The following is a 14,935-nucleotide window of genomic DNA, read 5'->3' on the forward strand; positions in this document are numbered from 1 at the left end:
TGTGCAATCAGATTATTGTTTTGCAGAGGAATAAGACGTACTCTTGCAGGAGTGTATCCGATTTTTGACCTGAAAAGCCATGCCGTTATGGCACATTCCTTCTCACGGCTCACAATAACATTTTGAAACGCTTGAGTTATTTGACAAGGGTGAACATAGACCAGGACGTGGAGCAGCTGGAAGTCATTCAGAGCGGCTGGAGCGGTTTTATATGCTCCGGCCTTTGTGACGCAAGGTTCTCATTGCTCGGGAACCCGAGTTGAAACACCAGTGGGAACAGACGTCAAGGTTTTAGTTTACCGTAGACCTTGATGCAATGAGCACACATACTAATGGACTTGCGCTCAAGAGACCCTTTCATTCACATGAGCAGTCATAAGTCAGTTATAGAGACGTACTTTAGCGTTAAAGCTCACAACTGGATCGGCTGGTCCTACTTTTCTCCCTGGGTATGGACCTTGGCCAAGAGTAACTTTCTGAACATAAACAGACGATTACTGTCTCATATTACTTATTCAAGAGTGCAGCAAGGTTGTAGATTATATTAAAAATCTGGATCAGTCTGTGTGGAGCCTGTGCATTTTTCCGATGTTTGCGTGGGATTCCTCCAGGTGCTCCTGGTTCCTCCCATAGTCTAAATACATGAGTTTCAGGTAAACTTTAAATGGCCCATTTTGCGCGTGTGTGTGTGTGTGTGTGTGTGTGTGTGTGTGTGTGTGTGTGTGTGTGTGTGTGTGTGTGTGTGTGTTACATTACTGTGCTGTGTAGATGAGTGAATGATCGTATGGAGTTTAGCGTCAGGTATCTAGCACTGTGAGTCACCTTGGACAAAGGTGCCATTTAAATTAATACTACTTAATATTCATTGTACATTGCATTGGAGAAAAATATCTGCTAAGTTAATAAATGTAAATGTAGTAAATGTATAAAAATAACTGCATTTTATATGTTAAACTCTATTATTTTCTCATATATCTTCTAATGGAACGAAGTTTACCACCACTGGCCACCTCTGTGCTGCTTTTCAAACAGTATGTTTGGTTGCAGCGTTGCACTTGCCAAACTGACTTTGATCACCTTTTTCAATGCAGTGCAGTAAAAGCTGCGGAACGGGGTACAGACGGCGAACGGTCCTGTGTCTAAGTGCCGACGACACGGAGGTACACGACACACACTGCACAAGTCAGAAGAAGCCTGCGGACACAGAGGTCTGCAACACACAGGCCTGCGAGTTCGTGTGGATCACCGGCGAATGGTCAGAGGTGAGTGCTTTCAGCCATGCCAGGTTGGCACTTGAACAAAGAGTACTGAAGTGCACATGTGTGGTATGTGTAAATGAACATACAAGTAGAGGTCACTTTGTCTTTTAGATCTTCTCCAAGAACACTATCTCCAAGTACTGGAAATCCGAAGCATCATGAATGAAAAAACATATTTGTAATAAGGAATTTTGAATACTCACAACATACTGTTGCACAAAAAGGTCAACCTGGGGAGCAGCAGGTGACATAGTCTTTTGAACTACTCCCTTACACTCAAAGGATTTAATTTTGAATCCCACCTGCTGTAATACCCTTGATCAAGGTGCTTAACCCTAGAAAATTGCTCTGGTCACAATTACCCAGCTGTATAAATGGATCAATAGATGTAAATACTTTAATGCTGTAATTTGCTTCGGATAAAAGCATAGGGTAGATAAATGTAAACCAGCAAAATGTGGTTTGTTTAAAAAAAAAAATGAAAAAGCATATTTACAACACTTTGATTTTAAGACAATTAGACAATTTGCAAAACAACTGGCAGTCAGAATTCCTTCTCTTTTTTCATGCATGTTGTTTTGGGTCTCCAGTACTAGAGTTAAAAAAAAGTCCCACAGACCATGGGACCAAAGTCAAACAAAGTTGGTTTGACCACATTGTGGAAAAGTATGAGTAGTAAAATGGCTTAAAAGTTGGCTACTTTGCAGTAAGCCATCAGCATTCTTTAATTTTGCAGTAAGCCATCAGCATTCTTTAATTTTCTGCAGTTTTCAGAAGTAAAACTCAATTTTTACAGCACTTGCCATTGTATTGTTGTCATATCTTGTTGTGCCTCTACAGTGTTCGGTCAGCTGTGGACAGGGCTACCAGAGGAGGCTAGTGTCCTGCAGTGAAGTGCACTCTGGGAAAGACCATTATGAATACGGCTACCAGTCATCATCAAGCTGTCCCGGGACACCACCAGAAAGCATCCTTGTGTGTAACATGGCTCCCTGTCCTGACGCACAGTCCTGGAGAGCTGGAATCTGGGGACCTGTGAGTAGCCTTATACATTCATTACTTATGTTCTGTTCTCCTGTACAGGTCACTGGTCACAACGATAACACTGAAGTAAATGGTGCTCATTTAATCTGAAAATGAAATTTTACACGTGTCTGACTGTTGCCCATGTGACATTTTCTTTTTTTAATTTCTGTGGCAGCCTGTTACATAATGTTATCATAGTAACAACAAAACATTTCATGCTTTTTTTTTGAATAAGTTGCAGTCCATTTCAGAACTTCAGAGATGAATTTTTCCATTTCAAACCATTGCTTTTGACTGTAGTGCTTGGAAAAGATTAGATCCTTTTTTTCTGGTGGTATTAGGAAATAACAGCTGCAATGGAATATTTATTTACAGTGCTGTCATCTTTCGATTTACAAAATTAATCTGTTCCTGAAAATAGTGTCGATATGAAAATATTGGACACTGAAAGCCAGCCCGTCTAAAAACTCCACTTCAAGTTTACCAAATGGTACAAAATCACTGTAAAACACATATATACATATATATATCTCTCACATAAATTATCAAATACTTAATAAGGGCATTAATGGGGACATTTCTAAACCATACATGTCAAAAACAAATTGTTTTTCTTATATCCAATAGTAAGCAACAAACTTTCAATAACGAAATTTCTATATAAAAAAAAAGTACAGACAGTAATTTAAAATAAGCAAAGAAGGTAATTTGCTGTTATAAACTGTTACTGGACTCATCAAGTAGAGAGGACAGTTGATTGTGAGTTGCGGTGGGAGGAGGCTTGACAGTCGTTCTTGCACTGCCACTGCACAAACTTGTGAAAACAAAGTGAACACGAGACCAGAAATGGTACACTAGTGCCAGCTACAGTACACTACTGCACTTCTGCTTCACTTGTATGTGTGTGTGTGTGTGTGTGTATATATATATATGAGTATAGATGGATAGATAGATAGATATAAAATATGAACTGATGGGCAGTCTAGCAGGAAGTGGAAGAAGAACAGTTTATAAGGACCCGCCTCTGCCCTAAATGAATGATGAATGCCAGCTGCACTCACTGAAGCGTCAGAAGGGAGGACTGTAATAAGTAGCTGGCCTGAGGACTTGGGACTGGCTTTTGGGAACAGTTTGGGCTAGAACTTTAAGCATGCTGTTTTGTTTGGCTTTCTGTTGTTGTGTTTGCCCAACAGGGGCCTGTTTTGGTTCTTTTTTGGTTTATAATTAAACCTAGTTGTGTTGAGAAGTCCTGCTGTCAGTTTTTCTGTTGGTTTCAGTTATAAATAGCAATATGATCTTCATCTTGTTTTTGGGGGCCTTTATGGTGTTGTACTGAGCACTTTGGCTCGTGCTGCTTTGTGTCCCGTCAGTGCTCTGTGACCTGTGGAGAGGGAGTGACAGAGAGAACAGTGCAATGTGTCACATCAGAAGGAAAGGAGAGCAGCCAGTGTCCGACCCTGACCAAACCAGAGGGACGCAAGGCCTGCAGCGGCCCTCCCTGTGAGCACCTTTTTCTTTGGTTTGTCATCCTCAGTCGTGCCGTGCTCTATTGATCCCTGCCTCCAACCATGCCTCCTGTCCGTTGTAGGCCATCTACCCACCAGCTGCACTGACGCCCAGGTGCTGTCTGGCCGAGTGCTTGACGGAGAGCAGCTGCTCAGTGTTCAGGGAAAAGCAGTTAAGGTGAGATCACTCTATTGTGTCTCTTATGTCGTATGTCTGTTTAAAGGTTAAACAGTGCAAAATTGTCTTAATTTGCCAAACTCCTTTTTTTCTGAAAGACTGACCTTTTCCACTAAACATATGCTGTGCTCAAATATGCAGTTGCCATATATTCTGTTCCTGGACAATCCAAAACTGTGCCTTGCTGTTATATACATAGTTATTATACTTGACCTCAATAGACCAGTATTCAGTCTGGCTGTCTTGACCATGTCAGGGGAGCACTCTTAAATTCAGGGCAATTGTGCAGGTGATTCAGATCTGTTTTTGAAATCCATTGTGTCTTCGGAGTATTTGTTTTTTTTTTTTCTTTTACATAAATGTGAATCTGTCTTGCCATGCCCCCCCCCCCAGATTTACTGTGCCGGAATGCAGTCAGACTCACCCAAAGAGTACATCACGCTGGCAGCGGGCGAGACAGAGAATTTCTCTGAGGTCTATGCCTTCAGGTAGGGGCGTCTTCTGGCCTTGAGTTTGCCTCCAAGTGTCGATTAGTGGCAGGGCTGCCCTTCTTCTTTTTAATCGTTTTCTGGAAAAACTGTGATCTCAATGTCCATTTTGTTGACCTAGGCTCACCAACCCAACGGAATGCCCCTACAATGGAAGCCGGCGGGAGGACTGCCCATGTAGAAGGGACTACACCGCGGCGGGGCTGTCTGTCTTCAGCAAAGTGCGCTTAGACCTCCACAAGATGCAGATTGTCAGTGAGTAATGCTGCCCGGATGTAGCAGTTCAATCCAGGATCTCACCTGTTGGGTTTCCTTCACCTCTGTGTCATCATCCCTGAGCTTTAGCTATCCTCATTTCACTATTATAGACCATGCAGGGATCAGGAAAATGTGTTATAGTGCCACTTCTCTGTCATTGGTGAATGAGAGCAGTTGAGGGTGAAGCAGGAACTCACCGCCCCCAAGTGCACAAGCTCCCTTCTTAGTCTCATTCGGCTGCGCTGACTTAGCGTTCACGTGACAAAGATGCAGTGTAAAGTGTGTGTGTGTGTGTGTGTGTGTGTGTGTGTGTGTGTGTGTCAGGGTGCAGGGAAGAGCCCCCAGTCTCCAGCCATTCTTGTGATGTCAGAGAATTCAGACAGTCTCACTGCTAGGGTCTTTACGTAAGAAAATAAATCAGCTGCAGCATCACATATTCTTAGTGTCCTCAGAAGGCCCCCTGTCCCCATCCACCCTCAGGGCTCAGCCAGAATTTCAAGCTGAGGCTGCACATCTGGATTGCATTTCTGACTGCCAGCCAGAGGTGCATTTTGTGGCATGGAGCAGGCGACATGGCTTCAGTATCCCTCAGCAGCTCTGCCTTTCATTCCCTGCAGTAACAAGTGGCCCGAGCAAGCATGACCTGTCAATATGAAAGAAAAGTTTGTGCACCTGTATTGCTCTGCCTGTTGGCAGGTTGACCAGAACCTACCACTTGAAATTTTTCTGCAAGTTTTGAATTTTGATATGATCCCAGTCATATAACCCTCTCTGATTTGTTGTGATACTCTGAATTATAGCATAACCTTATTCCCGATTCATCTGTGATTAAAAAAAAAAAAACTCTTTTAAAAGGTTCATTGGAGGTCTGGATTAACATGGCATGGGTTGCACTACAATGCAACCTCTAATTGTCTAATGGTACCAGCATCATTGTGCTGGAATAGCGAGGAGGAGGAGTAGGAGGGAAAGTGAGGGACAAGTCATCGAAACCTCGACATTGGTGTTAACGATTTTTTTTTGTGCACATCTGTGTGTGTGTGTGCGTGTGCTGACTCTGAGAGAAGGTAAAAATGAAAGCCTCCTCTGTGTGCGGTATGTGCTGACATTTAATTAAGGCCAAGCATTAAAGGGTTAATTGGTTCAAGATGTGTTTTACGGCCACAGACGAGCTGACAATCAAAGACACGCAAGAGGCCGGGATCGGCCCGAAGTCCCCGCAGTTCTGTTCTAGCTGTAATTATACTGACATATTTGGCAGCTCCAAAAACAACAATAAAAAAGGCGCTTTTATTTCTTGGAAAGAGACCGCAGGGTGCAGGTTTTTATACGCACCATTATGTGGGCCGTCCACAGTTAGGCGAGACCACCGCTACACATCCGTACAATACTCCAAAGTGTTTTTGCCCGCTGTTCTGAGACAGTTCCTCTCCTTGTCACTCAGCAACTGACTGGCAGTTTGCCTTCACGCACGAAGGCCACCAGGTGCCGTTCGCCACAGCTGGGGACTGTTACAGCGCCACCAGGTGTCCACAGGTGAGACCGAAGAGCAGCTCATTAGACCATGATCTTACTGCAGAGTGAAAGTAATGAAACTGAGTTTAATGTCCTTTAACAGTGCTTTGTAAGGTCCCGCTCACTGTGTGTTTCCCAAGCTAGTGCTGTCATCAAGGAACTTGATGTTGCCTGGCGGCTTTAGGTTTGACTCCCAGGAGGAGATTTTCAGGAATGTAGTTGACATGGGTTTCTTCACTCAGCAGTCAGCTGTATGAATGGATTAATATGACGCGAGGGTGGCCGGAGTGTGCAGAGTGTGTCTGAAGCATCTGCATGGTAAACCAAGCAATATGAGAGCTGCAGAAAGCTAGAAATACTGCAACTTTTTTGTGGAAAAGCGACTTTTTTTTTCATGCTCCCCCACCTCAAAGCGGAGACCATGTAGACAGAGCCTGCCGGAGGCATCTTGTCCGAGCGCCTTGTGGGACGTGATCCAGCGCAGACCCAGGGACATCAGACGGGCACGCGGCACACTCCGCGTCGCCCCAAGCCAATCGGTTCAGACGCAGAGGAATGGACCTTGTCGGGGGCTGTTTCTGAGGAGACCGCGTCGCATTTGCGGTCTTCTTCCATGTCCATCTGCGTTTGTTACTGCAGACCATGCGACAAGAACCTTCAAAGTGGTCCAGCCAGCTGTCCTCAAGGGAGGGCAAATGAAATCACCCTACTTTGAGGCCTCCTTCTTCCCAGCTGCCTTAGGAAGATGGACTTGAAACGTCCGTGTATAGCTCGCAGTCCCTCTTGGAACGGTGCACATTTCTTACCCAATGCTGGGCATGCAGACAGTCTGCAGCCGTGTGGATCGGCACGAGCCCAGTTTCAGTGTGTTTGATTTATTGAACGAAGGGGCGTGGGTTGGAAAGGAAAAAATACTAAATATTTTATTTTCATTGTGTTATTGGAAGAGGTTATAAAACTGAGGATTAACAGATGAGGCATTTGCATGTACTTTTGTGCACTTTATTACAATATTAGTATTATTATTACTTGTGTATTTTCTCAGCTTTGAAGTTAGTGGAGAAGTTGAGACTACTGGAACTTATGAAGCACTGCAGCACTTCTGCCACCTACTGTAAGAATGACAAATACTCGTCCTTCATCGTGGGTATTCATGTCCACCGTTCGACGTGTTTTCCAGGGTCGCTTCAGTATCAACCTTTCCGGAACTGGTTTCATCGTGGCTGAAGACACAAAATGGGTTTCACAAGGAAACTATGCTGTTGCTGATATACATAAATCACAGGTAAATGCAGACATCCTCCCCTTTTCTTATGAGAAACGCAGTTTTTTGGTCACTTAATAGATAAAATTTATTCCAAGTTTACATACACACACACACACACACACACACATTTTCTGAACCGCTTGTCCCATACGGGGTCGCAGGGAGCCAGAGCCTACCCGGCAACACAGGGCGTAAGGCCAGAGGGGGAGGGGACACACCCAGGATGGGACGCCAGTCCGCCGCAAGGCACTCCAAGCGAGACTCGAACCCCAGACCCACCAAAGAGCAGGACCGGGTACAACCCACTGCGCCACCGCACCCCCCGTATTCCAAGTTTACTTGTACTCAAACTAAATTTAAATCAAGTACCGGTAATTTACCAGTACCAGTTTTACCAAGCATTGTACACGTAATTCACACATCATTTCAAAAATTAGTTCAGTTCAATCAGTTCAAAGTTCAGTTTTTGGCCAAACCTCTAATGTCATACAGCACAGGTCTATTGGAATTTCACTACTGTCTGTCCATTCATCCACTCATCCATTAGCAGTAACCGCTTTCGCAATGCACGGTTGCCGTGGTCTGGAGCCTATCCCAGAACCAGGTTACAACGTGAGGTACAATTTTACCACTGTTTGTTTTTCCAGTTTTTACATAAACGAACCATACGGCGAATTTCATATTTGAATCGTTATTTTGCGGCTTTTTAACTGTGCAGGATTGGTCTGATGGCTGTGAAGCAGTTCCTTGTTTGCTCGCAGTCCCGATGGCAGCCTTTTCTCCTCTTGGCCTTCTCAGAGGCTCTGGGAACAGACCCAGCTGGGGTCACTTTCTCAGCCTCTCAGAGGCTCTTTGGTACCTGAATCAGCCAATGCGAGGGCTACAGTGAGCAGCTGGAGAAAAGAGCTATGTGGCCCATTTTGTGATGGAAATCAGGCAAGGGGGGCTGGCAGCGGCTGGGAGAAGGGAGTACACCTCAAAGCACTGTGGACTCGAGAGCCTCTGATGAGGCCGTTTACTGAAAGCCAGTTATTTTAGCTCAAGTGCTGCCGGGAGGTGCTGACAATGAGATTATTCGGCCTGAAGCGCAAAGGAAAAAAGAACAGCTTGTTGTGGGATGAGATGTGAAAGATTCACGTCTTTCCTCTTGTGCTGTTTTCCCACTATGTGTCGAATGTTCTTTCTGCAAAACTTCACAGCTTCACAAAAATGCCCTTTATCTTAATATAAACAGATCCTCTATTTGTCCATTTGTCACTGCTCTTCAGATCAAAAAGTATATCGGCTTGTTGCTACATACTGCTACAAAGTAAATTTACACACCTTGGGTTATGACTTTCAAAGGTACAGATGTATCAGATTTATTTTTTTTTGTAAGAAAAATTGTATATATTCTTCACATTTTTGTTTATAGTGGTGCCAACATGATCTGTGTTTGCACTCTGGGCCAGTAGAGGGCAGTAAAACACACTCAACCTGAAAAGGAGCATGGGAAACCCTCAATTCAACTCTCCTCCACAGTGTTTATAGTCTGTGCTCGGTGTTCTTGTGTTTTCGTGATATCAGTACGAAAATGCGCAGTTACTGCTTTGACAGCTAAAAATAATGATGTTAAAGTCAAAGTAGTAAGATAACAAACGTTGCACATCCTATTGGATAACGTGGTCCTCAGTTGGGACTGAATATGAATCTGGGGAGACAATGTATTTTTATTTTGAGTAATTCTAAATTAGCTTTAATTAATATACCTCAAAGTTTAACAAGTTTTTCAGTGTTTTTATTAAGGGCTGCTATACCCAAGGTTTTTACAGAACCAGAGGGATTAAGGGATTCCTTGATTATGATTTCTGAGTTATGAACAAAACAAGATGTGAACAACCCAATAGTGTTCGTAAGTGGAGCCGGTGTGTTTTGTGCCAAATAGCAAATTGGAAGCAGCGACAGTGACGTTCCTGCTTCATTCCACAGGATGGCAGCACAGTGACAGGAATGTGTGGAGGCTACTGTGGTAAATGTACTCTCTTCAGTGGGTCTGGCCTGCATGTCAAAGTGAAGTGACTCCCAGGATTTGTCAGGTACTTTGCTCTTGCTGTACCTTTTCCTCACTCTGTGTATATTAGATTTCCTCTGCCACATATTCCCAGTTAATTTTCCTATGACTAAAGGAAACACCCGTTTTTCCTGTTCTTTGGGGTATGTCTGTAAATGGCCCATTTTACTTTGACGTTGTGAAGATGGCCAAATATGCGGTAAATAAGTACAGTCTGATGCATTATATTCACTTGTGTTGTTGTCCTTTAATTTCAGTCTTGAACCTAATGTTCTTTTAATGTCTAATGCCTAGCGATACAGCTAATCTTTGTCAAAGGTTACTTAATGTGAATGTTTGTTTTTCCTTCACAGGTGTATTCTGGTCATCTTCAAGTCCTGTGGTGCTATCGGTCAAGGATTTATTTCTTACAAATGACCTCTTTTCCCTCACGTGTGTTAATATGTACAGTACAAGATGTAATTATTGTATATAGCATTTTTTAAACTATTTATTTTACTCAGTTATTTTTCTATCATTAACTATTTAAGTTTAATACTGCTTCAGATACTTTTTTTGAAGGCCTTTACCATCCACTCAGTGCAAATAGGTTTTTTTAATAATGTACACACACACACACACACACACACACACACAGAGACACAAAATGTCTACAACCACTTGTCCCAAGCGGGGTCATGGCGAGCCAGAGCCTAACCCAGCAACACAGAGCAGAGGGCTGGAGGGGGACGGGACGCACCCAGGACGGGATGCCAATCCACTGCAAGGCACCCCAAGGAGGACTCGAACCCCAGACCCACCACAGAGCAGGCCCCAGCCAAACCCACTGTGCCACTGCACCCCCTTTTAATAATGTAATTCCACAGTACAGTTTTAGTCTGAAAAATCCAAGGTGATAGTTATAAATACTCATTTCTCTTGACTGTCTTCACCAGCGGGAAGGTTCACTGCTGCACGTACAGCAGCAAATGTCAGTGGGGTCCAGGGGAATCCGCTTGTGTTTCAACGCTGTCGCACTTCGCTGGAGCGTGTGATGGAGCAGCAGGAGCACAGGGAGCAGCTGCTGGCAAGCAGGTGTTTCCCACAGGCACTAGCTGGAGGTCCACAGGGTCCCCCTCCTGTGTGTGCACTGGGGCGCTTTCCAGTCAGCGATCAGGACAGGCTTCAGGCTGCGGCACAGGGAAATGAGTCTGCCTTTGTGTGTGTGTGTGTGTGTGTGTGTGTGTGTGTGTGTGTGTGTGTGTGTCAGCCAGAAATGCAAGTGGATGTGCTTGGGAGGAGGAGCTGTTAAGGCCCTGGCATGAAAAGGAAGGCAGTGTCTGCACAGGTTTGGAAGCAGGACAGGTTGAGGAGAGCTGGAAGCCCAAGGAGACGTGGTAGCGAGTGACAGGAGGGCGGCTGGGCATGAGTGCGGCGGGGGGGGATGGTGGTGGGATATTGCTGTGGTAGGACTGGGGAGCACAGGGCAGGACAGTGGAGTAGAACAGAGTAATCAGAGGACCATGGAGGAAGATAGAACCGTTTAAGAGGGAGAGTCTGACTGAAAGGTCAGTAAGTCTGCTGAAGAGTGGGACAGAATCTTAGGACATAGGCTGAACTGCCATTAGCATCAAGCAGTTCTGTGCTCTTGTAGCACTTTATTATATCTGCGCATGAGATATGTCTGATTTGTGGAAGCAGTGCACATCTTCGCTCACTCGAGGGTACATCTTTGGGCGATGGAGGCTGAACAAGTCCACCTCCACATCCAGTATGCCCAGCTCTTCCTCTGTTTTCAAGATATGAGCAGCGACACCGACAGCAACGAAACCGTACAGCTTTACAGGAACAGTGATGAATTGGGAGACATGGAGATCAGCAGCGAATCCAAATCTCCTCATTGTCGCCTAGTGAGCTGCAGGAAACACACGGCGGCACATAATAATAGTGGGCAACTTATTCTGTTAGTGGCGTTACATAATGCTACCATGCACGATAAGTGCGGCCAGACAGTTTTGTAGCCTTGCGAATATCTAATACCACTTCTTGATCAGCTCTGAAATGTCAGTGTTCATTGTTTAAAATGAATGGAAGTTGCTTTGGACTGAACTATTACTTATGCCACTAATGCGAAGTAATTTACTGTTTACCATGACTTCTCGTCCAAAAAATACTTTACCTGTTTTTCAACACTTACGGTTTTGATAAAACAAAGTAAGATGCAGTCAGTCAGTAAGAATCCGTGCGTTTGTTCTCAGGTTTATCCTTTCCTGTCCAAACGCCTTAGCGGGAGGGGTCCGGGGATGAACTGAAATTCGGAGATGCCGAGAGAACCCCAGGGGTCGTGCTGCGAAACTGGCGTTGGCACTGCACCAGCCAGCACCGCTCATCTGCTTGTCGTGAAAGGTGATATTTTTCCAGGCGAAGAGCCGACATTTCGCATGGCTTGAAGCTGCCTCACGTTGTTCAGTTCAGTCTGCTTTATAGTTCCTATCTCGTGACAGATAAATCAGGGTACTTTATATCATATATTTTTTTTGTGTAATAAAGTTAATGGCTTGTGTCATTTAGGCAAGTGTGTTTCTAAATATATATTCATATATATATACACACACACACACTATATATGTGTGTATATATACATATATATATAAAATCAGAATATATGTGTTTGACATGTCATTCTAAGATGTCTTTTTGAATGAACTTATGGCCTCCACAGAGACTGATCTATTTATGTATTTAATAACTTATTAGCCATCTGAGTAGTTTACCTCAGCTTTGAAGTTACCACACTTTGTGAAGTCTCCAAATGTTTTGTACACTTGGAATAACGTGCGTGAAAATTAACTCTGGAGAATTAGAGACAAAGGGCTACAGAAAAGACCCACGAGAGGATTGAAGTGCAAGGGATTAATCCTCAGAAATCATGAAATTTACATGTAACGAACATCACAGGTATGTTACGCAACACGGATGAATGACTTTATTACTTTGTGCCTTATTTAAATGTTTTCTAATTAATGTACAACTCAAAGGGAATGTTTCACACCACTACATATGGAGCCAAAATAAGAACTGTCATTTGTCTGCCGTCTTTTTTTGTTTTTAAATGATTGTAAGAATGGCAATTCACATCTGATTTTGTATTGTATTAACAGTAAATTCTGTACCAGGTCATTAAGACTACATTTTCTCAGGTTCTGCAGATGAAATGAGGGATTATGTGAAGAATTAAAATACAGTTTTACATGCGTATGTAGCAATTTACGAGAAATGTTTTATACCATGTTTACAAGGCAACAGGAATGTTGTTTTGATTATTACACCCTTTTATTGTTTCGCTATGAATGATCATTAATTTTCCATCATGTTAACATGAAATGTAACTTTGAAAACATCAAAAATATTTATTTCACTTAGCAGCTGTACTTAGATTACATAGTCATTGATCCTGATAATATTGTATGCACTTTTGCGTATTTTATCATTAATCTCCAGTATGCATCCTGCATTTACAAGGAAGTGGTATGAATGTGCTGAGTGGCTGTTTTAGGAATTATTCAATTAAGATGCACTCATTCGGTGTATTACGTCTTTGTACTGTGTAAGTTTTGTCAATGTCTTACGTCTAACGTCGCATCACGAAGTGAATGATATATGTATGGGATCAAGTAAGGGAAGCATTGAAGGAAATAAATTGACTTTTAATACTGCTTATTTTCACTGTTTGTGCATTTCTCACCTCCCAGATCATTTCCATGCCAGAGCCCAGCTTTGGTGTGCATGGTCTTCTCTGGACAAATGAACAGTCGATGTGCTAATGGCATCCGGTGAGGCCGGACAGTTTAGCGCATATTAAAGAGCTCTCAGCAAAAATGTTGAAATATTTGATTCTGTGGATCTATGGCTTTAATATCATTCATAATTGCTGTTCATCCCTTTAGCTGAAATTTTCTCCAAAGCACTTAAGTGTTAGATTATTAACATGCGTTGTTAGATTATTTTACTAAGATACTTACAATAATTTACACATTTATGTAGGATGGCTACTTTTACTGGAGTAAATCAAGGTAAGGACCTTGACGAAGGGTACTCCAGTAGAATGTGGGATTCTGACCTGGGTCCTTTGATTAGAAGGTGATGGGTCTAACTGCTCTTGGCAACTTCTGCTACCCAGTCGTTAAATCGCACAACAGAGATAGGGAAGTACGTCACCCAGAATCCTCTGTTCTTATGCAACCTACAGAACCTGACCATTCCCTACAATTTGGGGAGCATGAACACTACACTCCTCCACCTCTGACTGCTTGGCGGTCCTTCTCCAGAGGGTCCAAAATCAAGAGTCAGTAGGTTCTTACTTTTCCTATGGGGTGGAATTAGCTCTTTCTGTCCCTCAGAGCTGCTGAATCCTTCAGTATCTTCTGATCTCCCATCTGCACCATAAACTTACATCGCATTATTAGTTGTGATTACCGTTTTTCATTTTGTTTATATCACATGAGTGATGTTGCACGGCCAGCCCACGAGAGGCCCCTGGCATTTGCACTGGCACTGCTAGCACTGCTGCGATGCTCCTCCGAACAGCTTGCGCGCCATTCCCTGATCGCCTCCTGCCGTCGTTGGCGGTGGCCTTGCTGCGTGGGGACCGGTGAGGATTGCAAAACCGCAGCCACCACTGAAAGCATGAATACGCATGAGCGTGAACAGCATGGGGTGACGATGACTATTTCACACAAGTCGACTCATCAAGTCGTCTTGTTTTTTCCCTTTTTTCCCCACAGATCTTGCTCATCCTTCGCATGAGGTCATCTTCCTCTGGTTCTCATCTGCTCCTCCGCTGCATCTCAATAAACACCCTGTTAAATGCTAACTAGACGGTCACAGTGGGCTGAATCACTGACACTTTGGTAACTAGTTAACAGGTCTGGCTCCTTCATTATTATTCCTTTGCTAACTTACATTTATTCATTTAGCAGATGCTTTTCTCTAAAGCGATTTCCAATGAACTCTATGTAGTGTTATCAGCCCACACACCTTATTCACCACGGTGACTTACTCTGCTAGGTACACTACTTACACTGGGTCACTCATCCATACATCAGTGGAACACACACTCTCTCTCTGTGTCACTCACACACTATGGGGGAATCTGAACAACATCTCTTTGGACTGTGGGAGGAAACCAGAGCACCCAGAGGAAACCCACGTAAACACAGGGAGAACATGCAAACTCTGCACGGACTGAGTGGAGATCGAACCCAGATCTCCTGGGACTTGAACCAATAACTATCAAGTTACAGGTTTCTGTTCTGTATGCTATACGTTTTTTCCCCCACATCTTGTCGTTGGGTTGTGTTGCCGTTATCAGCCAATGCTCCCATCTCCACAACACACACACAGGGACTAA

The 14,935-nt window shown here is 43.7% G+C and overlaps 1 protein-coding gene across 5 annotated transcripts in view; it reads left to right on the forward strand.

Moving 5' to 3' along the window:
* Positions 1-10,170, forward strand: part of adamts9 (ADAM metallopeptidase with thrombospondin type 1 motif, 9) — a 54,570-nt gene extending 44,400 nt beyond the window's left edge. For 3 of the 5 annotated variants that reach the window (XM_029247853.1, XM_029247856.1, XM_029247855.1), the window contains 8 exons: positions 1,092-1,262; positions 2,100-2,294; positions 3,656-3,785; positions 3,874-3,968; positions 4,362-4,456; positions 4,578-4,711; positions 6,159-6,250; positions 6,643-7,463. In XM_029247853.1, the coding sequence (XP_029103686.1) occupies positions 1,092-1,262; positions 2,100-2,294; positions 3,656-3,785; positions 3,874-3,968; positions 4,362-4,456; positions 4,578-4,711; positions 6,159-6,250; positions 6,643-6,984 (1,254 nt within the window). In that variant the 3' untranslated portion in view covers positions 6,985-7,463. Of the gene's footprint in view, positions 1-1,091; positions 1,263-2,099; positions 2,295-3,655; positions 3,786-3,873; positions 3,969-4,361; positions 4,457-4,577; positions 4,712-4,994; positions 5,014-6,158; positions 6,251-6,642; positions 7,515-9,464; positions 9,572-9,899 lie in introns of those variants that run through there. The other 2 variants (XM_029247854.1, XR_003797237.1) reach the window with 2 other exon arrangements.
* Positions 10,171-14,935: the final 4,765 nt, after the last annotated feature.

This window comes from Scleropages formosus, chromosome 22 (genome assembly GCF_900964775.1).
Source record: "Scleropages formosus chromosome 22, fSclFor1.1, whole genome shotgun sequence".
Lineage (NCBI taxonomy): Eukaryota > Metazoa > Chordata > Actinopteri > Osteoglossiformes > Osteoglossidae > Scleropages > Scleropages formosus.